This window comes from Tyto alba, unplaced genomic scaffold (genome assembly GCF_018691265.1).
Source record: "Tyto alba isolate M040663 unplaced genomic scaffold, T.alba_DEE_v4.0 Super-Scaffold_45, whole genome shotgun sequence".
Taxonomy (NCBI): Eukaryota; Metazoa; Chordata; class Aves; order Strigiformes; family Tytonidae; genus Tyto; species Tyto alba.
In genome coordinates, this window is record NW_024881321.1 from 1,418,656 (window position 1) to 1,444,326 (window position 25,671).

The following is a 25,671-nucleotide window of genomic DNA, read 5'->3' on the forward strand; positions in this document are numbered from 1 at the left end:
CCTTACTTTAAACAAGGTAAGTGGCAAGATGCAGGTACTCTTTGGTGGGACCAGGTGCTTTTACGTGTCAGCTGCAGCACAGTTTGTGCATTTTATACATGTGCTCAATGTTTAAGAAGTTGCTATGGTGCACAATCTCCTCTGTAGCGAATTCCATATGTGGCAATATTTATCTGATTCAACTCAACAGATTTGCTCTGAGATACTGATGTCGTTTACCTGGAATGAGTTAGTTTGATTGCAGCAGACCACATCGTATTCACTTTTCTCATGGATCCAATCCCTCTGAATCTGTGGTACTATTACAAATGAGGAGGAGTCTGTATGTGGTGTTTAATTACAATTTGACTGGTTTATACTTTGTTGGCGGGAGACCTCCTGATCCATCTGTGGAGAAGGAGAGGACTCCCTGTGCTTAACATGTTCAGAAGAAACTCTTGCTCCTTTACACAAACCTCTGCCTGAGGGAGGCAGTTTGTGAACGCAGCTGGCGCCGTTGGGTGTCTGTTCAGTACCTGGTAAAGAACAAAAATGATTGCAATAGGCCTGTACGTGTGGAGGTCTTCTGGGTGCTGCAAATCCTTCCACTACTCATTTTGCAGTACTTGCAGTGTAAATTGTGTGCCATAAAGAGAAACCTGTTGAGAAACCTGTCCTTTTCCTTGTTTGAGATGAAGTGCTACGTGTCCTGCATAGATGACAACAAGGAGGGAACAGATATGACTGGACTGTGTTCTCTGTGCTCAATAAGGACCCTCTAGCTACCAATATATCTTTATTGAGTGGAGGTAGCTGGCAGATCTAGGCAATGAAATGGGAGGGAATCATCTGCCGTCTGAAAGTGGAAAACCAGTTATGTAGAGTTAAGTGGTCATGCAAGTGGTACCGGTGAGTGTATATTGTTAAATGCATAGTAACAATCTATATTATTTTAATTAAAAGACCAAGGTTACCGTGTAAGCTTTCAATGCATAGTAACAATCTATATTATTTTAATTAAAAGACCAAGGTTACCGTGTAAGCTTTCAAACAACTACGAGACTTTGCTTGGTCGATAACTGTGACCTGTTTGTAGCTTTGAGTCATCCGCTCACACTGTAAATAGTGTTTGTTCAGTGTATTGTGCATTTATTCAAGATGCCACCACGGGAGAATGCAGGCACCAGCCTGAGACCAGCAATGCGGCCGTGCAGCCCCAAGCTCCAGAGCCTCCTCGCCACGGCTGTGCCTCGGATGCTCCTCCAGACAGTCCTCACCTCGATGGGCCAAACCAGCCCAGCGGAGTGACAGCTCAAAAGTGTTTTTTACAAATCACAGGCATGACCTGTGCATCGTGTGTATCTACCATTGAAAGGAATCTGCAGAAAGAAGACGGTAATAAATTTAAGATTCCTATAATGAGTCTATAAGGGACTATGGGATGGAAAAGGTATTCTGGGCAATTAACGGAAGAGGCTGTGGTACAACATCTGGAGGTTAGACAGACTTCATATTCTTTCTTAGGGCTAATGTAACTATATAACTCTCTAACTGTCCTACGCACTGGTAGACAAATCCAGTGGACATACTCGTATTGTAACAGTAAGTTGTTGTAATGTGATAAAAATTTCAAATAAGGCTCAAGACAAGAACAGAGAAATGGCTCTCATTCAGTTTTCAGGGCCTTATGGCTTCACAGAGCAATCCATCTCTTCCAGAGGTGTTGAGAGCTCTGACACGTTTCTGATGTGAAACTTACCCTTCAGGGCACGCTTGCACAAGCAGGTGCAAACAACTGCATGGCTCCAGTGCCTTGGTAATTATATTAGCTTAGGCACAGCAAAGCTTATTAGGTTAGAAGTCTGCAGACCGGAGCTGCCTTTCCTCTGGCCATATAGAAAATGAACAGATGAGCCTCAGCAGTGTGTGATTTAATTTGGGTAGGCATGCCTTTGGAGGCTTTTGCTTATTGATTCCTGCACCCCAGTCTGCCAGTGATGGTCTCGCTGCCTTGATTTAAAAATCCAAGGTACAATTAGTACTTCAGAATGTTTTTTTTTTTGCCTGCAATTTTTGTGTTTTGCTTTTCAATTCTAAATGTAGATCTCTGTGGGTTTATTTATTTACAAAAATAAACTAAACAAACAAACCCCAAAACCAAAATAAAACAAAGGAAAAAAAAATATATAAAAAAAATAAAAAGGCCTGGTATTGTGCTGTGGGGTTTGTTCAGGATTTTGCAAACTTAGAGAGTCCCGGGTAGAGCTTGTAGCAGTGAGTGCAAAGATTCATCTCATGGGATCATAGCAAAACTCGCCTCCTCCCCTGTGCAACTCCCGCTGTTCCTCTCAGTGCTAAAGGGAACTGCTGTGTGGCTGGATCTCAGTAAAAACTTTGCTGTTGTGACTAGGGAACACTAGAAGGAGGCAGAGAGAAATCGCTAGGCTTATAACATTTCTAAGTTGTTACAGCCCTCGCTGACTATCACTTGTAATATTTTATTTTTCTTCCCCTCAAAGGAGCTACACTATCTAATACTTTTTATTATTGCCACTCCAGGAATTGTTTCAGTGTTGGTAGCACTGATGGCAGGAAAAGCAGAGATAAAATACAAGCCAGAATTCATACAGCCTCTTGAAATAGCACAGCTGATCCAGAATTTGGGTTTCGAAGCTACTGTCATAGAAGATCATGCAGAAACAGAAGGGAATGTGGAGCTTCTTGTAAGTCATATGTATTTGAGGTTATATGTTGGTTTTGAAGAAGTGAGGTCTGGAAGAATAATTTTCTTGCAAATGCTTTTGTTTAAGGAATTGTAGCTTCAGCAGGTCAGTTCTGGCTGGTGACGCTTTTTTTTCTGATTGCCAAAAAGACAAAATCAATGTGTCTCAGAAGAACCTGTCCAAGGGCACTGAGATAAGAGGTGTTAGTTTTATGTATAGAATAGACTTTTCTTAGCAAGGAGAAATAAAACAGAACTTCTTTGTGACGGCACTTCAGGCAGCAGTACAGACGGAGAAACTGAGAATGTATCTCCAAATATGTGTTAATAATGCCTGGGGCTTCATATGGAGGCCTGAGAACTTTGGGTAAAATTAGTAAATTGTTTATATGAAGAACAGATTCTTCAAAAGTCTATTTTTATTCTCTGACATATACCTACTACAAGACGGATAACAGCAGTCTGAATTTTTGCTAATAGATCGGAAAGTGGGAATGTGCCTTATTGAAGCCACAGAAAATTTAGGTGCGATGAAGTTACACGTGCAGAGTTTGACTTTGGCAATGTTAATATAGCTGCTGATAGAAATGTATTAACTCTACTATTGCAGTTAATACAATGTGTGGGTGCTGCTATATAAATATATAGCTGTGACTATAACTGCCGGTTGCAGAATTTTATAACAAAAGTGGATAGCTATGTTCTCAGTTTTGTTTCATTTAAGACAGCTCTATAAAATCTTCCTGCTGAGGTCTTGGGTCAGTACCAGGAGACCTTGATTAGTCATTAGTACCTTTGTGACATGGGGAAGCCTTGTCTCAGATTCATCCACAAATATTGAGTGAATGTGGGGGACTGCTAACTGTACCTACATTTGTCTTTTCTTTAGATTACGGGGATGACTTGTGCTTCTTGTGTTCACAATATTGAATCCAAGCTCATGAGAACAAATGGCATATTCTATGCCTCAGTTGCACTTGCTACTTGCAAAGCTCACATCCAGTTTGATCCTGAAATTACTGGACCTCGAGATATTATAAAAATAATTGAGGTAGGCTTTAGAAATTTTTTATGTACGAACAATTATAAGGTGAAGTTAAAAAGGAAATAAAGCAGCTGATATTTGAGAGATTCCACTGATTTTTGCAGATGACACAGTTATTGCCATATGTTTTTACACTCTGTGGTGAAGCTGCTCTGCTCCACAGTAGTGCATAGTCTCCCAGGTTCTAAAAACACACACCAAAAACTACAAAAAGAAACCCTTTTTATCTATATCTGGTAAAAGAGTCATATATTAATTCTTTGCAGTTCTGTGTATACAATCATGTGTCTCTGACTTCCAGTCATTTCAGGGAAGTGTTGATGCTTCAGAAAAAAATACTACTTTCTCTTGCCAGTGAAAGAGGCTGTAAAAGAAGCTTTGCAACAGTTCATACCACAAGTATTACACATCTCTGTATACACTGATATTTATTCCCACATCAATTCAGAGAAGGACATTTTAAGCCAAAAGAGCTTGTGATACAGCCACTAAAGGAAAAAAATCCTGCTTTACCGGTAACCACACAGATCATAAAATCTGATTTTATTGTGGCCCAGGTGTGGACAAAACTTTTTCCTTCTCTGCCCCGCCCAGAAGGGAAGAGAAGTTACTGTATGAGGTGCATGCCGTGAGTAGTCAGGAGGACAGCAGAGACTGTTTGCCTTTTGTGTTCTAATTTACTCAGAAAAAAGCTCCTAGGCTGCAGAATTAATGTGGCAGCAGTGATCAACAGGTTAACTAGTAGACTCTCCAGGCTGACAGAATAGTTCTGTAAAATGCATCTTGCCACAGGAGCATCTCATGATGCAGATATGAAGTTTAGATGTATTGTGCTTGCAGGTGTGCTTTGGGTTTTTTTCTGTTGTTTTTTTTTTTTTTTTTTTTTGAGGGGGGAGCAGGGTGTGGTTCTACTGCAGTAACTCATTGAAGCATCAGTCAAAACTGGCTTTTTGCATATATTTGTTGCTGGGATGCTTTGCCCTGCAGTTTGTTGTTTGAAAGCTTTAAACTGATTCTAGACATTTCGATTTTCAACTTCCGTGTATTTACTCAACTATAGTGTTAAGGAGATGCTTGCAAGGTTGACTATTCCAGTGGCTTGTACATTTTTACCTTCCTTTGTGGTATTTCCCATCTCTCATACTTATTCCAGTGGACCTGAAAGGGCATAAATTTCCCTTGAGGAGGAGGGCAGCAGAACTCCAGCTCTCAGTGGGAGCTTCCTGGTCCTAAGGAACCTGGTATACTATCCTGGTTTTGGCTGGAATAGAGTTAATTGTTCTTCTTAGTGCATCTATACACGGTGTCTAGTAGCAGAAATCCTTTGCAGTTCACATTTCGAGTACTGTCTGAAATACCCTCTCATGTTGGCAGGATATAAAAATAAATAAGATGTTGGCATTTATTAAATATGGAAGAATGTCCTTTTCTGACATTTTTTCTAAAAGTGGTGTCATTTAAATATAAGTAATATGGTTAGTTTAATCAAGACTAGCTCATCTTTCCTTCCTTTTCAATAAAAAGGAAATTGGCTTTCATGCTTCTGTGGCTAGAAGAGTTCCAAATGCACATAACCTGGATCATAAAAAGGAGATACAGCAGTAAGTATTTCTCTTTCTCTCTCACTAGTGAATGTGTATAGATCATTTCTTGTAACTGACCTCCCCCTCTCCTCCCAGTTAATTTAGCTTATCCTTGTGTAAAGCATATTTAATTTTACGATTTGCCATTTGGTTCAAGTACTTTTATTACTTTCATTAGTTTCAATTTTTAACCGATAGAAGTCAATATAGTTAAATGCGTAGGAGACACTGAAACTGTCCCAAAGTGTTGGATCTTTCACAAATACCCTGAAGCTGTGTGTTAATACAGTACTAATACCCCGAGCTTTGCACTGTGAGTACACTGTTTGACCTGGGTACTGTGGGGTGTATGACAACCAGGGATTTACAGCTTCTACTTTTCAGGTGGAGAAAATCTTTCTTGTGCAGCCTCCTGTTTGGTATCCCTGTCTTAATCCTAATGATTTATATGCTAATACCCAACGGTGAGCACCATGGGTCTATGGTGCTGGAACAGAATATCATTCCTGGATTATCTATTTTAAATCTTCTCTTCTTTGTCCTGTGCACTTTTGTTCAGGTATGTTCACAGTTCTTCATAGGGGTTTGCTTCTATTCATCTCCCATTTATGTAATCTGATGTGATAAAGAGAGGAGACTGGAAAGGTTTGGTGGTTTAGTTAGCCCTGCCCTCTTGTCTTTACCACCTATGCAGAATCAAGTGGCACTTCTCTGCAAATTATCTATTCTCTAATTTCTCACAGCACTTATTCCTGCCAAAGCTGCATCAGATAGTTTTCCAAGTGGGGAAGGTAGTGTTAAAATGAAGAAATACCTGATAAGTTACAAACTAGTGAGGTAGGTAGAGGTATATCCCTTCAGCTTCCGTGCCTTACTTATTTTGCATTACAGAGGAAAAGGGTGATATTTAGCTGGCAGAGTTGTTCTAAGAGCAAGGAAGAGCAAGTGAGAGGATGACAATGGAGTCAGCCTCCTAGTAGACCCCTCCACTGATGTTATATCAATATAAAATTTGCATGGGACAGCAATGCCTTCCTTTACTATGTGTTTATAACTCTGCTACAGACAGTGTTATGTACTCTCTGCTTTCTCTGCTATGATCTTAATACAAGTCTGCCCGTGTTTACACCAACAGTTTCTGGGTGGATGGTATTTTTACGTGCAAGCTTACAAATCACTGAAGCACAAGACGGCCAATATGGATGTGCTCATTGTACTGGCCACGACGATTGCTTATGTGTATTCATGTGTGATCCTGATGGTAGCGATAATTGAAAAGGCAGAGAAAAGCCCTGTGACTTTCTTCGACACTCCTCCGATGCTGTTCGTGTTCATTGCCCTTGGGAGATGGCTGGAACACATAGCGAAGGTAACTCATCTTCACACTAATTATTGTGCATTTACGATGGGAGTACAATGTTTCTGATGTAGCCTATATTATACAAGGTCATTTAGAGTTCATTCTGTTAAGTAGACATCAGCATTTATGTATTTCAATATATCTTAAGCATTTATCTCTGTTTCTTAGAGTAAGACCTCAGAAGCTCTTGCTAAACTTATATCTCTTCAAGCCACAGAAGCTACTGTGGTGACTCTTGGACCTGACCACTCTATTGTCAGGTAAATATTTATGAACCAAAACCCCTCCAGCCTGCCTGGGTGCACAGACAAGGCTTGATGCAGTTAACGTGAAAGCATTATTATTCTTTCGAAGCTGATGGTGTAAATAATCTGTCTGTTCTACTCGTGTCTTTTGCAGGGAGGAGCAGGTACCTGTTGAACTGGTTCAAAGGGGAGATATTGTAAAGGTTGTTCCTGGTGGAAAGTTCCCAGTGGATGGAAAGGTCATTGAAGGCAGTTCTATGGCAGATGAGTCTCTCATTACTGGTAACTTGCCTTACACTTACACAAAGAAGTGAAATCTTCTAGAACACTTTCTTACGAGAAAAGAGATCAGATCCAACCCAAAAGCTGCTGTCTGAATAACCTCCCACCTTGGTTGGATGGTGGGCCTGGCCTTTGTGAGCTTGCATCCAAATCCCATGTCTGTCCCCACTCTAAAAAAACTGAAGAATTTCCGCTCAGTTTTGTAGAGTCAAAATACTATTGTCATTATTCCAGAGGTCTGGTGGGAGTTTCCTCTGGAATGTATTTGTAGAGATGGTACCTTCTCAGAAATAACTTCTGAATGGTGATGGGGAAATATTGCTGAGGCTTTGGGGTGTGTATGCATGGGCACTGGACAGGGCTTCTGACAGGGATTTCCCGGTGAGCAAGAAAAGGGAAAGAAAGCCTCACAGCTTGATGTTCATTAAGGGTCATGGGATTTTTTCACAGCTTCTGAAATTTTAATTTAATTTTGTAAATATAATAAGGATTTACTGCATTGTGCATTTCTTATAAATAAAGTAAAGATATAAAAACTTTGCATTGGCATTGGCTGACTTGTTTTAGTTACGTATTTATTTTGCTTGGGGAACAGGGACACCCTTAGTTTAAGAGAACCAGTCATTATCACTAACCCTAAAATTAGAGAAAATCAAGATTTTGCAGAGCTAGTATTCTTGGAGAGGCAGAATGAGAACAGGAGCTTTGTCACAGGGACAGCTTTTCCAGTCTTTGGAAATTGAGGGTGGTGGAAATAAAGACAGATTGCTCAAACTCCCATGGCTATGCGAAGTATTAATCAGAGAAATTCTCAGCAGTTTCTTTTACAATCAGTTTGGTCCTGCCCCTTTTGAGGGATGGCATACTGGAGGGTTAGGACCAAGCAAACAGCGTTTGCTTTGAAACTAAACCTAGAAAAAGGTTTATAGAAGTATGACAGCACTTATACACGTCTTCACTAGACAGAGATACATAATACGTGATTTCTTGTCATTACTGCTTAAATGAGGTTTGTGCTAACGGACTGTGTTCACTATTATCAGGGGGATTGACTCGTTTATTCTTACCTTTTCTTCTAGGGGAAGCTATGCCAGTCACTAAAAAGCCTGGAAGCACGGTGATTGCTGGTTCCATAAATGCACATGGCTCGGTTCTTGTTAATGCAACTCATGTTGGTAATGACACCACTCTGGCACAAATTGTGAAATTGGTGGAAGAAGCTCAAATGTCAAAGGTAAAAATAGTAGAAAAGAAAAATGTATTCACAGATTTTGATTATATAAGAAAAAGAGTCTATCTTTTTATATATTTACTGGTTCAACAAACGGTGTGTTTTCCAGACTTCAAAATAGAATCAGATGAAGAATATTAGATATTTCTAGGAACTCTACATACTTCTGTGTTTTGAACATAAACATACAAATATGTTTTTCTTTTTTTTTATAGGCACCCATCCAGCAACTGGCAGATAAGTTTAGTGGATATTTTGTTCCATTTATCATCATCATTTCCACAGTGACATTGATAGTATGGATCACAATTGGTTTTATAAATTTTGATGTTATTCAAAAATATTTTCCTGTAAGTAATTTCACTAAGAGCTGGATTTTGGTGTTAGGATATCTTCCAGTGTAATTAACATACCTTCTGTGTGTAGGGTTTGATGTTGCAACCTGGCAAATACTTTTGTACAACATGGTGTTTTCTACACGGAGCAGATAATTGCACTAACTAAAATCTATCTGCAGGTATAAATATACCTTTGCATTTACCCCTTAGTTCTGCATGGGGTTCCTACAAACTGAAGTTACTGGCAGTCTTTCTGAACTATACATGATCTATATCTGCATCATAAGGACTCGAGCCATTCCTATATTGCCTGAATTTTTTTTGGACATCCTTGTTCCTGATGGCAGATAGTGGGTTTGACTTTAGGAAGAAAATGAGCTTCTGTTGTCTTTAGGATGTGTATTTGCTATGCTCAGCAGCTGTGGGGGTCTGTGTACCTGGAAATAGGGTTCTCCTTTGCTAAGCTATAAAGGAAATGCCAGCAAATTATCTTGTCATACGGGAGCCTGAGTCAGACATACATGTGTTTGAGCAGAAAAAAAGCCAGCAAATACTGCCTTAAACAATTCATAACATTGACCTTTCTCTGCCATTACAGTAACAATAATAGATTGCTTTCCTATACTGGAGATTTCCAGGTAAATGTGGTTTTTGAAATGGCTATGATTGATAGTACATCTGTGCCGTCTTCTATCAGCAATCATATATCTCTTGCTTTCTTTTTTTTTTTTTTTTTTACCCCCTCCCTTTCCTCTTCTTGCAGAATCAGAACAAACATGTTTCAAAAGCTGAACTAATCCTGAGGTTTGCATTTCAAACCTCAATCACTGTGCTGAGCATTGCATGCCCCTGTTCTTTAGGCTTGGCTACCCCCACAGCTGTGATGGTGGGCACAGGAGTTGCTGCACAGAACGGGATCCTCATCAAAGGTGGAAAACCCCTGGAAATGGCACACAAGGTTAATAGTTCATTCTGTACTTTTGTTGCTTACCCTGCTGTTGCTACATGAAATACAATTTCCTAGGAAATCCTGCTGGTCCAGAGAGAGACTGCAGGACTGCAGAATATAGGGGGGGTTTTGTTTGGTTTGGTTTTGGTTTTCCTGTTGGTTGCTGCTCATTAAGGTAAAGAAGACAGATCTGACCTTTCTTCAAAGCAGTCACAGCAAAGTGTTGAGAGCCAACAGTTCCTGCAATCTTATGCCAGTGAGGCTGCTAATCTTCTGCATGACAGAGATTTCTGACTTTTGTACTCTACCATTTCTGCAGAAGAGCCCAATAATCCAGTATTTTACTTCTGTCGTCAGAGTTCTGTTGTGAAATGCATATTGTTCGTGATCAGTAGCTTAAAATGTAAGATGTATGAGAAAAACAGAATGCCTTGAAGTTCTTTTCGTGTATAGAAAAAAGGTGGAAGGGAGGCAGAAAAAGCCCATCAAAGACAGAAAACTGATGAAAAAAGGAGAAGATTGAAGGAGGAGGAGGTTTGACATGTCTACAGCCAGTGAAAAGAGTAGGAGTTTAAACTATGCTATGGTAGACTGGATTAGACATAGGCAGAACATTTTAAGTGAAAAGGATGGTAAGAACAAGTTAACCAGACTGATAATTCTTGTTCTTACTGAACATTATAAAGCATAATCCAGAATTTTTTCCAAGGTTCTTTAAAAAACAAAAAAATGACTGCTAGCTAGTGTCAGAACTTTTTACCTTTTGAATCTAAGTGAAGCTAGGGTCAGGGCTTGGATAATTAGGTGACTGGTTGAATTCTGCAAGGCTGGTGGGTTGGAATAGCTGGGAATGGAAATAGTCCCTACTTTGTTGAGTTTTTTGGTTCATGTGTTTCTCTGTGCCATGTTTATTTGCAAGATTAGAATTGACTTTAGTTTTGGGTTCCAGTGTGTGTGGGGCTGTGTTTTTTGGTTCATTCCTGATTCCTGAAGACCCATGGGGCTGGCTAACGAGTGTTTGCTGAATTTGGTGAAGAGCATGACGTTGGGTTTGGTTAGGTGGTTGCTTCTGGAACTTGTTGTCGCTTCTTTCACTCTTCCCACCTGCTTTTATCACCAGATAACTTCCCGAGTCCTCTTTTCTCAGTGCTACTGTTAATGATTTAGAACAGCATTCGTAGAAGCCCTCCTTGCATCGCATACCTTGTGGTAAAAGTGATTAAGGTGCCATTACATAAATGCTGCATGCGAGTACATTCACACACACACAAAGGACAGTACAAGTCCTACAACGATGATGCTGTCCGAGATCTTGGTACAGCTACAGGATGATGTAGCTTCAGTGAAATCACTGTATGGGGAATGAATGAAGAAGCATAAGGAGGCCTACTGTACAGATAGCTCAAGATATATACAGGAATGCTTTTGTAGGTTTATTCTGTCTTGGTGTGGATATAGTCAACTGATTATTAAGGTCTTCCCTGTATTTATTTGCCAAAAGCATACGAACATCCCTGTACTCACAGGGCTTAGGCAGTAACTCTGGTTTATTTATTGCAGATCAAGACTGTGATGTTTGATAAAACTGGGACCATCACCTGTGGAGTTCCTAAAGTCATGAGGGTGCTTTTGCTGGGTGACACGGCTGTGCTCTCTCTGAAGAAGGTACTGGTGGTAGTTGGCACTGCAGAAGCCAGCAGCGAGCATCCTTTAGGAGTGGCAGTCACTAAATACTGCAAAGAGGTATCTAGCCTTCCTACTTCATCTAAGGCTTGAAGGGATCTGTGCAAATGCAGCAGTGCTGTATAAAATGAGCAAGTCCAAGGGGGACGAGCCTGCCTGAAAATAACAGGCTGAAAAGCTGGCAGATTTTATGGCTGTGCATCTGAGTCTGGACAATACCAGGAGGCATATTCTAAGCTTTGCTTTTCTGATAATGCTGTGGAATGCTCAAGCAAGATCTTACAAAGTTCCTCCTGGGAAAATAAGGATTGTGGAATACGTGCAGGAGGAATACTTATGCTTAAAACAGCATTGTGAAGCAAATGTGTATGATGACATTTCATATGTAACCTGACTGTAGTCACTTCTATTAGTCACTGGCTTATCTGAGTAGATTATGCAAAAATCTTTAAAACCTGAATATTAAACTGTGGTATTTGTGAATTTCACAAATGAATTTATAGATTGCTTAAATCTTTGCAAATTTTGCAAATCCTCAGAAGTCATTTATATATTGCCTGTGTTCCTCAAATGTTTTAGGAAGAATGAAAGCACAAAAGTAACCAAAATGGGAAGCCTGGTTTAAATATATGATTTTTTTCTGTTAGGACAAATCATTAATTGATTTATGGAAAAATTAATTGGCAAGAATATATAAAAATTATTAGTGATAGATCTTTCAGTGGTAACATTTGAAAGTTAACACATAAATTTAGAAGGAAGAAGAGAGTATGGATAATGATTCATTTGCCTCTCTCTTATTTCACTTTTTCCGTTTTCAAATTTGTCTTAGTTCCCTGACACTTCTGTAGTCATCCCATGCACCAGTTATTATTGGATCATGGCTTATATGAATTGCAATGCTATACTGTTTGCTAGTATTCTTACCATCTGCCTTATCATCCCTATTTTGGAAGAAGGTCACTGAAAGGTACATGGAATTCCAATTTCCAGAGACAACCCAGAAAAACTTGTTTATAAATGCATATTTTCTCCATTCTTTTTGTAAATTCTAGGGTCCTGGTAATCCCCTTTGTCATCTTGAAGGTACTCGTTGTCTTCTCTCTCTAACTCAGGGGCAAAGCTCAGTTTCCATGTCCTCCAGCCAGATCAATGCAGGAATTAGATAGTTTTTCACTGTACTATTACATATCTATAAAAGGCTTGACCCTGCACAGCCAGTTGTCTGTGAGGTTAATTAGAAGTTGCATCTTTTCAGAAGCTGTATGGCTTACTGTTACAGTATTTCTCTTCAATTCCTAGTCTTGACTGAGGTCATGAACCACCAATGTAAATGCTTTGTCCCTGAACTACCAGGAAAAGCTGTCCTTTACAGTTTGCTGCCGCTAGGGATCAGACCTGGATGTGATCTGTATGTCTGCCCCTTTCTAGAAGTCTAAACCACAGCCTGCCCAGAACATCCCTCTTTTTAGTTCCGGCCTACTGATACTCCACGCTGCTTTTCCGTCAGTCAAGTCCTTGTCAAGAGGAGGAACGAGGTTTCTTTTCATCAGGAGGTATCTAATATTTGTACCCCACGTGGGCAGCACGGACTGATGATGACCCCCTGGTTTCACCCCCCAGGAGCTTGGCACTCCGAGCCTGGGGTACTGCACCGACTTCCAGGCAGTCCCAGGCTGTGGCATCAGCTGCAGAGTCGGAGGTGTTGAGGCCGTCCTGGGCACGACTGGGGAGGGTCTCGCTAATCTGGATGCTAACAGGAGTGGGGACAGCAGTGCTCCTCCGGGAGATACCGCGCTGCTCGCGCTCGCCAAATCACCTGGTAAGTCTGGCCCCGAAGTGGCCACCAGTGCCAGCGAGAGGGCTAATGAGTCGACACTGCCGACCACTGTGAAACAGTCCTGTCGGACTAGGAACAACAGAAGGGTGGATTTATGGCAGAAGGAGGCGGTGAACATGAGGGAGAAAAGTGCACCTTCACAAAAATGGAAGCTCCTTCCTTCTCCTACTCGTGATCTCTCTGCGATTCAGAAAGCTAAATAAGAATTTAGATGCTACAGTGATGGGGACTTGAAAAGTCCATACAATATATAAGAATAAGGCATATTCAGCAATGTCCCCTTTTGGATAGAAGAATGGTCCAGCAGAGATCAAAGTTTGCCAATTAGCATTATCTTCCCATGTTAGAGCAGTTACATTTAACATATATTATCTTACTGGTACTTTTTATATCCTACCCTTTAGTTCCATATTAACTTGAACCTTTTGTCTTCTGTTCATATATCTCTCAAGGCACCTACATTTTTTTCAAAAATCTATTCAGCAGATGCACAATAAAGTGTGTTATATCTGCAATCTGAGTTTCAGTGCCCAATGTTTTTAATTAGGCAAATACATTTATTTTTCTTTCAGGCTCTGTGGGAGTCACTTTGCTCTTTTGTAGTGTAGGAGAGAAAGAAAAAGTATTTAAAGCCTTCCTTAAGAAGCTCATCAGTTCTCTTCAGAAGACTGTGGCTCTCCTGACCTGTTTGAGAAAGCTATTAGAAGAATTAAGTAAAATAAGAACTTTAATCATCAGAACTGTGCCATTTGTGAATGGTGTTAATGTAATATTTTCTCACCTGCTTCATACAGCTCTTGTGAAGTTGTCTTGAATTCATAATGAGGTGCTCTACACACTGTTGCATTGCTTGTCAGAACAAAACTACTTTTTTTCTTACCAGAAATAGCCTTTATATTTGAAAGAAGTCATTAGTTGTGAGAACAAAGCAGCATAGCATTTATGAAATGTGCTTATCCAGAAAAACAGTGCCACCTGGCAAAGGCAAACACAGGCAAATACTTCCATTAAGTTCATGACACAGTTCTGTGTATAAACAGGCACAGACTGAGTCTTGAAGGAGAAAAGTTTTATTAGACTGTCTTCAGGTAGTGCATTTGTGTTTGGCCATCCCAGCAGCACTTCAACAAGACTAATTCTGCTTGTGAATTGGGTGTGACCATTTCCAGTCCAGAACACACACACACACACACAAACACCCCAGGAAAATCTCTTCAGAATACCCTTGTATAGCTAATGCAGCCTGACATTGTCATCCTCAAACATCTCTGACTTGTGTTCACTATTTTTGAGTTGCTCATTTTTCTTTTTTGTCTGTGCACAAAGGTCCATCAGCTTCTCGTACATACTCGGTGTTGATTGGAAATCGTGAGTGGATGCGACGCAATGGCTTGCATATTGCAAATGATGTAAATGATGCAATGACAGACCATGAAATGAAAGGACAGACTGCCATACTGGTGGCTATAGATGGTAACTGCTGTTCTTTGGAGTCACTTAATAAATATCAATTGATTCTACCATAGAATGGATAAAAACAAACTCTGGAGCGGTTGATCAGTGGCTTAGTGTCAAGAAACTGCTCATCTTTTAGTGCAGAACTGCTTGCAAATGGCAAAATATCAAGATTTTCTTCAGCTTTCATCTCAGAACAGTGTTTATAAGATTTTGTTGGGTAGTTTATAATTTAAGTATTCATTTCTAAACCTCCTCTTGTCTACGACTGTTGTTCAGAAAAGCAGTGCCAGTGCAGGGCCGTGTCCCATCCTGACTTGACTTCACTTACAGATCACATGCCAACCTATTGCATCATGGATTTCAAAACATTTAATGAATAAACATTCATTAGATCATTAAAGTATAACAGATTAGACTAAATGAGTTTTGCCAGAGGCGTTCTGTTCTGTGCTACGCAGAAAGAGATTCCAGACAATACCTTAATATGAGAACCAGCAATAATGGTGATAGAATGCCAGCGCATCTGTGATTTTGAAGTGGGGCTTCTGATTCAATTACTGAATAAATATTCTTGTTGGTCCTGCAGAGCAATTCTGAGAGGCATTTGCATGCATCGGCCTGGGCTCCATCAGCAGTCCACCAAAATTAAGTGTTCTCAACATGGAAATAAGGGCTCTGATGTACAGCTAGCATTCCTATCATCGCTGGTGACAGCAAATAGAGATACAGGGGTGCAAAACCTGCTTAAATTCTTACTGTTGAAAGGTAACATGCAATGATAAACCAACGTGAGATTTTTGCAAGTCACGTGAAAGAAACGTGGATGCACCTTTGAGTCAATGTGTTGGAAGGCAGGTGCAATATTTCTGTATGAAAACAATTAATTGTAATAGAGATCCAACCCAGAAAGATTAGGGGAGATAACAACAGGTACCCTGTATGCTTCCTCCTAGAGGAGTGGCTTCAACATCTGTCCTGGACACAAATACCAAAACTTACTCTGGCTCACTATTGTATTTGTACATACCATAAAACTTAGAAGTCAGACATATTTTAAAGCTACCTTCTTCTCCCCTTCCTCCTGATCCCTAAATATCAAAGGTGTTTGTTGCTCAGTCTGAAGCAGATAAATGGGAAAAGTGTGTGTGTGTGTGTCTGTGGGTAAGAGACCGTAACTTAGAAAATCGTATACTGTTATTTGGGCTTGTGAGTGTCAGTATTGCCCAAATGTGTTATTTCACAAGCCAGCGTGGTGTGCTGGAGGCAAAGTCCTCTTCTCTGGCTGCCACCTTGCCTCCCACAGCCCCCTCTAACAGAGGACGTTCCTTTGTGCAGGCGCGTTGTGTGGGATGATCGCAATAGCAGACACCGTCAAGCAGGAGGCAGCCCTTGCTGTGCACACGCTGAAAAACATGGGCATAGATGTGGTGCTGATAACTGGGGACAACAGGAAAACTGCAAAAGCCATCGCTACTCAGGTATCTGCTTCTCTCCATTTCAAAAAAATACATGATGTTCTAAAACTCTGCCTGCCCCAGTGAATTTGGAGCCGGAACTTGGAGTTTCTCTGGATAAGTTAAGTGAAGAATAACTTTTCTTGAACTGGACTGAAAACCAGGTCAGGTGCAATGGCATAGTGAAGGCCGGTGGCTGCATTAAGATGCCACTGAAGACAAGCAGTCAGCACCTCTCCAGAGATACAGAGTCCCTGTCAGTAATTCATCCATCGCTGAACTGAAGCCTCCTGTTGCCCTTCACTGAAGGGCAGTCATGTTTGGTTAGTGATGAAGGAAAGTTCCTTTAAGATCCAGTCCTGTTCCCAATAAGGGAAGTGGGGATTTGTCATTAAAGGTAACATAGGAATAAGAATTATTGTTAAGAAGCATAGCAGTCTAAAAGAGTTTGGGTTTATATGAGATTTCCTTGATCTCAAACTATAAATGTTGCTCCAAAGGCAAAGCCAAATTCTCACTCTACCTTGCTACAGTTCCACCCTCTCCATCTTCAGGTCTTTCTTTCCCTTTGCATCAGTCAACTTTTAATCTACCACGTGCCCCCTTGCTTTCCTAAGGTATCCCACCACCCTGGTATGCACCGTCTTGTATGTGGTGAGATCTGTTTTGTTTATCAGTGTGATGCTTTAATCCTTCTCCTGTTTTGATTCATGCTTTCACTTTTGTGTTCAATGGTAGTAAAGCACTTTCCCACCCCATCTTTCTTTGTTAAGAGGAGTCTTTCAGAAACAAGCTTTGATTTATGGTTCCAGGCACTCGGGTGAAGTTTTCAAAGAAGCTTAGTCTCTGCCAACCTACATTTTCATTGAATTTTTGGCACTTACCATTTTTTTTTTCCATTGGTAAGGAAGTAAGCCAGTCCTAAAAACTTTTAAAAACGGTACTTTTTGAAAGGTTAAAAGAGAACTTCTACCTCGTGCAGTGAAAAGCTGATCTATGCCTGGTGAGGCAGCCAAACCAGGGGCATTATCCCAGGGTCATTATCCCAGCCCTCTCTAGTACACCCTCCTCTTTTTCAAATACAGCACTAAAGCCATTGGTAGCAACTCCATATTAGTTGAGATGTGGGTGGGTACAAGCATTTAGCCAGCCATCTGCTAACTATTCACGGCTTCCCTGAGACTTGCACATACTTGGCATTTCTGTTTGCCCCCTAGTGTAACTGCCTGATCATACACATGCCTGATCCTGTGTTGCATTTCACTGAAACCTCTATTGGTGCATCAAGCAGCAGGAGGAGATGCAAACTGGCTCTTTTAACTGTCCAACCTTTATTGCAGGGCAGTAGACCTTCAGAAGCCCTGTGGGGCATGACGCTAAGTCCCAGGCTTGCCAGAATCTCTGCAGTAAAGATGGAGGGAGCTGTAATTAGTCCCTTCCTGATGCCAAAGCCATGTTGTTCTTCAGCTTTCTGTGTAGCTTGCAAGAGTTGCCTGCACCAGAATCAGTTTGGTTGATCTTTCTTTGTCCCCCCTTCACCCAGAACAGCAAATGGCTCTTCCTTTTAGCATGAAGCGTATCACCAACGAGACATGTTTCTTTCTCTGTGCATAGGTTGGGATCAAAAAAGTCTTTGCTGAGGTTCTTCCTTCTCACAAGGTTGCAAAGGTCCAGGAGCTCCAAAGTGGGAGGAGGAAGGTTGCGATGGTTGGTGATGGAGTCAATGATTCCCCTGCACTAGCCAGGGCCGACGTTGGAATTGCAATTGGAACGGGCACCGATGTTGCCATTGAAGCAGCAGATGTTGTTCTTATCCGAGTGAGCATTACAGTTCTGACCCGTCTTCTTTTATCACTGACACTCCTCTTTTTGATTTGGTGTTCTGAAGGCTGCACGTGGAAAACTTTCAGTGCTCTTCTGTCTTGCAGAACGACTTGCTGGATGTGGTTGCCAGTATTCACTTATCAAAGAGAACAGTTCGAAGAATACGAATAAATCTGATTCTTGCCTTAATTTACAATCTGCTTGGAATACCCATAGCAGCAGGTATGTGACTGCCAGAGCTCAGCTTGTCTAAGACAGGAGCACAGCTGAGCTCTGTGGTGCCTCTTGCAGGATTATCCTGCTCAAGGAACCAAAGAGAGGTTTCTAGAGTATTTAAAACTTGGCAGGAGGACAAAATAATTTTTTTTTTTTTTTTTCATGTTGTAGAAAAAAAATCTTAGGAAGAAATTCTTGTATGATGAAGTTAAAATCATGCTCTTATTTCACATAGCAGTGCGTGGGGATTAGTTTCTGTATGTTCAAACCCAGCTCTAATCAGAGATACCACCCCACTTCTGGATGCTACCTCTTTTATTCACCCTGAATCACACATTTTCTCTCCTACTACTTGCATTCTCTCTGCTTCTGTCAGATATCTTCTCATGCTCAAAATTCCTCCTTAAAACTTACTTCAAGCATTGCTCTTGTTCTTTATGAGTAACTTCTCCCTCCTTTTCATGCACTATGCCTTGTCTTTCTGTTGCTTTTGCTCTGTTCCATATGTGGAGAATAGGTAAAAGGGACAAATAGTCTTACCTTGTGACCACAGTCTTGTAGCTGAATTAGTGCAAAGGTCATCCCTTGCAACAGAAGGGGCATATTTAAAAATAAGTGAGTAAATATATATCAGTCTAGTTGTGTTTATGGAGGTCTCAGCAGGTCATGTTGTAGAACTGCTCATCTGTCCTGTGCTCTGCAGGGACAGAAATGCCTGTATCGGGACAGGCGGCTCTGGCTGATGCCCCCGTGTTTTTTTGCCAGGTGTGTTCATGCCTGTCGGCCTCGTGCTTCAGCCTTGGATGGGATCAGCAGCGATGGCAGCTTCTTCTGTGTCTGTCGTGCTGTCTTCCCTGCAGCTGAAATGGCAAGTTGTGTTATCCTCACCAATTGGGGAACCATAGGCAGCACTGCTGCTGGGACTCGAGCGAGACCTAACTTTGGGCTTCGTATACCTAAAAGTACCTGGCAGTCCTTTAGCTTGGGGTTCTTCTGTCTAATTCTTGGCTCCAAAAGAGACAGGTGTCACCATTATGAACACACCTGGACTAAGGCTGTACTGAGCATTCTTTAAGTAGCAGCTAAAAGTGTGACTGAATGCCACTTGGGCACCTGTGCTGGACATCTAGTTCAGTACCAAGTGAGGTAATGATCAGCATTGGCTTTGCTGTGAATATCAAGTGAACAAATAATTCGAAAGGTAGTTCTCCATAATGCAGCAGAAGACATCTGTAAAAGTTTTGTACTTTTTTTTTTTTTTTTTTTTTTTTTGTCTATTTAATTTATCCAGAGAGAAACAGAGAAGCAGTGTATTTGTTCTTTTGCACCTTGCTACAGGTAGAGCACCACGCTTTATTTTTTTGGAAGCAAATGGATCTCTGAAATATAACAAGATTTTTCAAATTCTAGTAATTTTTTTTATGCTACGTTTTTTGGCTGCCCTTTTTGGGTGCAGTTACGGTGGACCTGTTGTTAACAGCATTGTGAGCAAACATTTTTCAAAAAATAAGACTTTTTACAGCGTCTGAAATTAGTCCAAACCTTCACACATTTCTCCTGTAGCGGGGGTCTTCTGTAGTGTATAGTATGGTATAGTACAGTCCAGTATAGTATAAACTAATACAGGAAATCTGTTGCTGCATCATGTTTCTGATCCTGCAAATGCTCAGTGAGACCACAATCTAGAATAAAAACTACTCATGTCTGTTTGCAGTGTCAGCCCTACCACTACCGAATTTTCATCCTAAAAACTTTCTGTGTGTAGTTACCCAAAAGATGAGAAATTTCTATAAAGATATTCCTTTATTCTCCAATTCTTTTGATCTTGTGCTGATTACATTAAGTATTGGGCACCATTGTGATTAAATATTGAGAATGCCCCAAAACATATTTGGCTTCAGACTTATGGAAGCTGTATTAAAGTCCACTCTGTAGGACAATAATCTTTCCTGAAGCTTCACACCAGCTGAACTGAACTTCAGATTCCAAAGAACATGAACACGGTGAAGAAGACCATGCATACTTGCCATTGCTGGGCTTTTTTTTTTTGATCTAGAATACTCTGAATCAGAAAGTGATTTTGGGGTAATCAAGTCCATTCCCCTGAAATTGTCTACTACAAACCTTTTCACAATTCATCAAACTCGTGTTTTTTCTTAAAATACCTCACTTTGAGAGTCCCTCCCTTTTATTATTGAAATGTCTTACTGCTGTGTGACCAGCTCTTAGCCATTAACATTGTGACTGAAGTGCAGGTAACATTTAGGTTATCAGAAGTTTCTGATCTGTTCTAATGCCGAAGATGCTCCTACGCATTGACCTCTTGGTACTAAACATCTTTTCTCTTTCTCTTCTTAGTTATAAGAAGCCAGACACAGAAAGTTATGAAGCACAAGCCCAAGGCCGCATGAAGCCTCTTACTCCTTCCCAAATCAGTGTTCATATTGGAATGGATGATAGGAGAAGGGATTCATCCAGACCAGCTCCTTGGGATCAGATTAGCCAAGTGTCTCTCTCTTCCTTGACTTCAGAGAAGCTGCCAAGACGTACTGGTTTTGTTGAGGAGGAAGGGGACAAGTGGTCGTTGCTCATGAATGGAGGAGACGAAGAACAGTACATCTGAAGCACTGTACTCTTAGTACAGGAGGAAACATTCCTCCTCACCAATGAGTGAAGGGACCTACTTATTTCACCAAGAACTTCGAGGCTGTAAGTGGAGTCATTCCTTCAGCTCACAAAATAATTGCAACTCAGCTCAGTGCTGGGTTGTATGGATTGTGGATTTTTTTTAGGTCACCAGTTATTTCTAGTCACGGAAAGAATCTGTGGCATTATAATGAACTGGCTCCTTTTGCACACAGCAATTAGTGAAATAATGTAAAATTGCCATTTTCAGAGTTTGAAAGAGTTTCTCTCTTCTGGACAGCTTGCTGGGAACCAAATTTCATGCTTCCATTCTTCCGAACTTTAGTCTTTCAAGAGTACGTGAAGCAAAAGTATTTTCAGAGCTGACAAATATTAATTTCCGTGTCCAAGTGAAAATTGCTATGGCGTAAGGAGCTCTGTGGCCAGAAGTATTTTTACACAGAATCCTAGCTAGTTACATCACTGTGAGAGCACTTTGTATTTAGGATTCATGTGCATCTCCTTGGGCCAAAGATGCTTTGGTGTTTCACTGACTATAAAGGTCTCTTTCAAAGATTTTCACTTGCTTTCGGGTATTGCGTCCTTTTGATGCACATTTCCATTGCTAAATCTGTTCTGTCATTTCCACTGCTCTCCTAGATTTTCTTTTTTGCTTCATCTGAGCTCTTTTTTCACCTTTGCACAAGTTGTCTTCTGTGACTCGTTATTATGTTTACGGATATTCCTGTTTGGGACAAACTCCTTTCAGTCACCGGGAACTTTTCTGTTCCTATTGAAGCCCTGAAAGGCAGAGCAATTCCTGGTCCAAGTCAGCATATAACTTTCCCGTGGATACTTTGCAGGACCCCATGAAGCTCCTGACAGTTGGGAAGTTGTCTGTCTCTTCCCTCTGGTAGAGTGAAGAATTTATGCCAGTGTGAGCAAAGGTGGTGTTCACCGTGGTGCGACTGAGAGCAGAACTAGCACTGGTGTGACTCCAGCATGGTTGAATGGGGTGAGTTTATTGCCTAAGTTAACCCCAGCTGGCTGGTTGCTTAAAATGGAGCCAAAAGTTTAAATGGTAAAGGTGGAAAAATGTCCTTAACGTGTGGGACTTCTATTTGCTATCATATAAATAACCTTTTCTGCTGACAGAAGAACTTGAACTAAGAAGAATTGTAATAGCTTGAATTTTTATGTAAATTTGTATTCATGTTTTGAATTGGTTTTAATTTCCCTCTTTGCTCTAGTTTCCTGGGAAATCAAGGTGCTGAACAACCTTTTTTCCACTTCAACGTCTTCACCAAAGCTTGCAATAACTTTACCACTGTGAAAGTCAAATTCATCCCTTAGCACTTTTTAGTCAGGACAGTAGGTATCAGCGGCTTTGGTGCACTGAATCTGGTCCTGGCGTGCTGTGTTTCTTAACTGGGGGACTCGGAAACAAGCAGACTGGAGTTTTATAGTCAGTTCTAAAAAGTGGAAGAACAGGAATTACTGTGCTAAGCAGTGTGAAATAACCACTTCATTTCACTGACTTAAATACAGAACTGTTTCCAACACGGTTTCAAAACCTGCTCCACCTAACGTAAAAATGAAAAACAAGGGAGGGAGGAAAAGAACTGTGCTTAAAGCATTGAGAAGGTCTTTCTATTCCCTCTCCCTCTTAATATTATATTTGAGCTTTCCTCAGCAGACATCAACCTTAAATATAATTACAAATCTGTTTTAAAACTGTAAAATCTTTTCACACGTGTAGAGATTGCTTTCACAGCACACACACTTTTCAAACATGCTGTAGGTTCCTATACATGTCCTTGTGGGGAAAATGGTTTACTGTTTCACTCTTTTATGCTTTCTTACCAGTGCTTACAATAAAAATGTTGTGTTTTTTTTTTTTTTTTTTTAAAAAAAGCAAACAAATAACTTTGTGTCTTTTTTTTTTTTTTTGAGGAGTACAGCAAAGAAAAAGAGCATAGACAGTGATCGTTGGGTTACAGGATACATATACATAAGAGATTTTGTGACTGGTTTGTGATCTATTTCAGGCAGGATATATAGCAGGGGGAAAAAGAGACAGTTTTGTATTGTATGTTGAGACAGGTGAGGTCGCAAGCATGTTGAAGGGTGGAATTAGGATTGAAAGGAATCTTGAGAAATTGGAGAGCACCGAAAAATTTTGCAAGCAGGGAAGAGAGGAATTAAAGGTTGGCTTGGCAGAAAAAGGTCAGGTGCTTGGCTGGCATTAATTTTGTAACCCGTTCTAACAACACAGTGATGATGCATCATCCATGTGACATAAAATAACTCTTTCTGTTCAGCTCCAGAGAGGCATAAACTGAAGTGTCAGGTCTAGTTTTATATATCGTACTTGTTAGGAAAAACAGGAGACAGTTCAGAGAAAAGCAATGAGATTTCATAGAAATCTAGAAAACATGAGAAAGTAAGTACATGAGAATGAGGAACGGAAGATTGAAGGAGTTTGGTTAGGTTTGCCTACAGAATACTCAAAAGAAATATAAGTCTCCAAACACAGAGAGCTGTTTATTCTTCTCAACATTTCAGTATCTTTTGTGTTTGTGGAGGCTAGAACAAGAATTAATAAGCTTATTGAGCAACAGAAGGTTTAGCTTAGGCACTAGGGAAGAGCTGTGTAACAGGAAGGATTATGGAGCACTGGAAGCGTGCTCCAAAATAACGAAGGGGGCTCTTTGGATGCGCGTGGCAGTCGGGCACGTACCTGGTGAGATGCATTAGCCAGAGGTGAATCCTGCCTGGGGCAGGCGACTGCCCTGGGCATTCTCCTACCTTCTCCCCAGCTGGCCTGTCTCTTATTTCTGAGAACGTAAGATGAAGTGGAAAATTGTTGGAGTAGAGGACTGATCACGCTGTCCTGCTCTTGAGAGGTGCCAAAGGACTGGAAGAAAGATTGGCTTTGCCTTTATTTAACAACTTGAGATGGACTAGAAAATAGGTTAAGGTTTCCTAACTGTATTTGCATAATGTCTTAGACTGTAAACTGCTGTGAAACTCGCGTAAATGCCCATAAGGGAGTTGGGATAGCTACATGCTGTCAAGAAAAAAGAAATAGAAGCGCTAGTCGTGCACCTGTGATGGCGTGCTCTCGTTAAGCTTGAGCTGACTCCCTGGAGGGGTGTACGGGGTGGAGGGCAGCGCCTGCACTTCTGCCTAACGTCGCTGAGAGCTCTCCTCGCCCCGGCAGAGCCAGGCGCTGCCTCCCAGCTCCAGGGAAGGGGCTGCAGGGAGGCTCCTGGGGGGTAAGCCCCGAGCTCCGTGCCCTGGCTGCTCGCCGGCGCGCCGCGCTGCTCCTCTTCCCCAGGACCGAGCACTGCGGCAGATCAGATAGCGTGGAGGAGCCTTCCAGATCCCGGTGTTGCTTTGGGGCGTCTACGCTCTGCAGCGACTCAGTTACTGCTGATCTGACCCTAAACGTTGATATAGCTGATGATTTGAATGGGCCGGTAGTTATTTTGCCCTGGGAAAAGTTTGTGAGTCTTCTCCTATAACTTTTTTTTTTTTTTGTAAATGAACACTGAAGATGTCTAATGAATCAGATCTTTTATTCTGTCTTTCATGTTATTTTGACTTCCAGTGTTTCCCTGGAAGTTTTTCAACTATTTTCCTTCTCCTGTTATAGTTTTGCCATAACATTTTTTTGTAGGTGTCCTAAGTCAACAGGAAATAAATTACTCCATTTCGTTTCTTCCTCCTTTCCTCCTTTTTCAAGCAAATTAACTGTCTGATTTCTATCCAAGCCGAATTACAACCTTTCTCTGACTAAATACGCTTCCAAAGATTGTATTTTCTCCAAATGCACTTGCGTGTGAAGAAAACAAATGAGTAGGTGGTGAAATCATACAATGGCATACAGGGATGGGAAATCAGATAACACTGAAATGTCAGGTTTAATTTCCTGTTCGAAGATGCCAAGAGCGAGCGTGTTGGTTTTCAGGGTGCAATCACTGGAGAGGCACGGCAATAGAAGTGTTGAAGCGCAAAGCATCCTGCTCACAGGTGAGTCTCAGACGGGCACAAATGCGAGAGGAGGCAGATGAATTCCTCTCCTTGTCTTGGGATAAAAGCACCCAGGCTTTGCAGGCAAGCACGGGCCATCCACAGGCTCCCCGTGCAATCATCTGATTTTCATGACTTGTTTATCTTTGTGCATAAAAAGGATGATTTCTGACTTTTCCCCTGGCGCTGCAGGTGAAGGGGAAGGGATGGCACAGGAGGAGGTGTATGTTTGTTTCCCCACTCGGGCATTCGGCCACCCCAGGTGGAGGTAAGTCACTGGGGGATTTGTGCAGGTCAAACCCAAGCCAGGGAATCCCTTTAATCTCTAAAACAGCTGAAGATGCTAATACATTCCCTGCTGGTTAGCAGCGAGGGAAAAAAAAATGCAAAGGGGGCAGTTCAAGTCAAATAACATAGTGTGTCTAAAATTTTGGGCTGACTTGGCATGATATAGCCCCAGAACAGGTTTTAGTTTAGCATGTATTTGCCTTGGGCTCTGCTGAGACTCCAGAAGAAAAGCAGCACCGCAGGAAGGCAAAGCACGGTGCCTGCTCCCTCGGAACAAATCTGCTCCTTGGGATGTGAGCTTAAACTCCCCAGGCAGGCGAGGGTGCAAGGCTGCTTGTTTGGCTGGTTTTTGTCTTAAGGAGGCTCTTACCTTGGGGGTAAGCCCACCATAACGCTCCAGGATTGTGTTTCTGTTCAGGGGAGCGCCAAAGCACGAGTGTTGTGGATCCTTTTGGAGTCAGTGAAGATAAGGCACGGGCTCACTGCTCCTCTGAACTACAGCTGCACGTGTCTC

General features: G+C 41.3%; 1 protein-coding gene across 8 annotated transcripts in view; it reads left to right on the plus strand.

The window, feature by feature from the left end:
- The window catches only part of ATP7B (ATPase copper transporting beta), a 43,753-nt gene extending 21,015 nt beyond the window's left edge, over positions 1-22,738 (plus strand). For all 8 annotated transcript variants that reach the window (XM_033000243.2, XM_033000249.2, XM_033000250.2 and 5 more), the window contains 19 exons: positions 1,138-1,374; positions 2,539-2,702; positions 3,591-3,752; positions 5,271-5,347; positions 5,714-5,888; positions 6,465-6,698; positions 6,858-6,949; positions 7,089-7,216; positions 8,296-8,450; positions 8,663-8,797; positions 9,549-9,743; positions 11,295-11,477; positions 13,041-13,239; positions 14,584-14,730; positions 16,051-16,193; positions 17,784-17,987; positions 18,098-18,215; positions 18,975-19,077; positions 20,568-22,738. In XM_033000243.2, coding sequence (XP_032856134.2) covers positions 1,138-1,374; positions 2,539-2,702; positions 3,591-3,752; positions 5,271-5,347; positions 5,714-5,888; positions 6,465-6,698; positions 6,858-6,949; positions 7,089-7,216; positions 8,296-8,450; positions 8,663-8,797; positions 9,549-9,743; positions 11,295-11,477; positions 13,041-13,239; positions 14,584-14,730; positions 16,051-16,193; positions 17,784-17,987; positions 18,098-18,215; positions 18,975-19,077; positions 20,568-20,832 — 3,116 coding nt within the window. In that variant the 3' untranslated portion in view covers positions 20,833-22,738. The remainder of the gene's footprint in view (positions 1-1,137; positions 1,375-2,538; positions 2,703-3,590; positions 3,753-5,270; positions 5,348-5,713; positions 5,889-6,464; positions 6,699-6,857; positions 6,950-7,088; positions 7,217-8,295; positions 8,451-8,662; positions 8,798-9,548; positions 9,744-11,294; positions 11,478-13,040; positions 13,240-14,583; positions 14,731-16,050; positions 16,194-17,783; positions 17,988-18,097; positions 18,216-18,974; positions 19,078-20,567) is intronic.
- Positions 22,739-25,671: the final 2,933 nt, after the last annotated feature.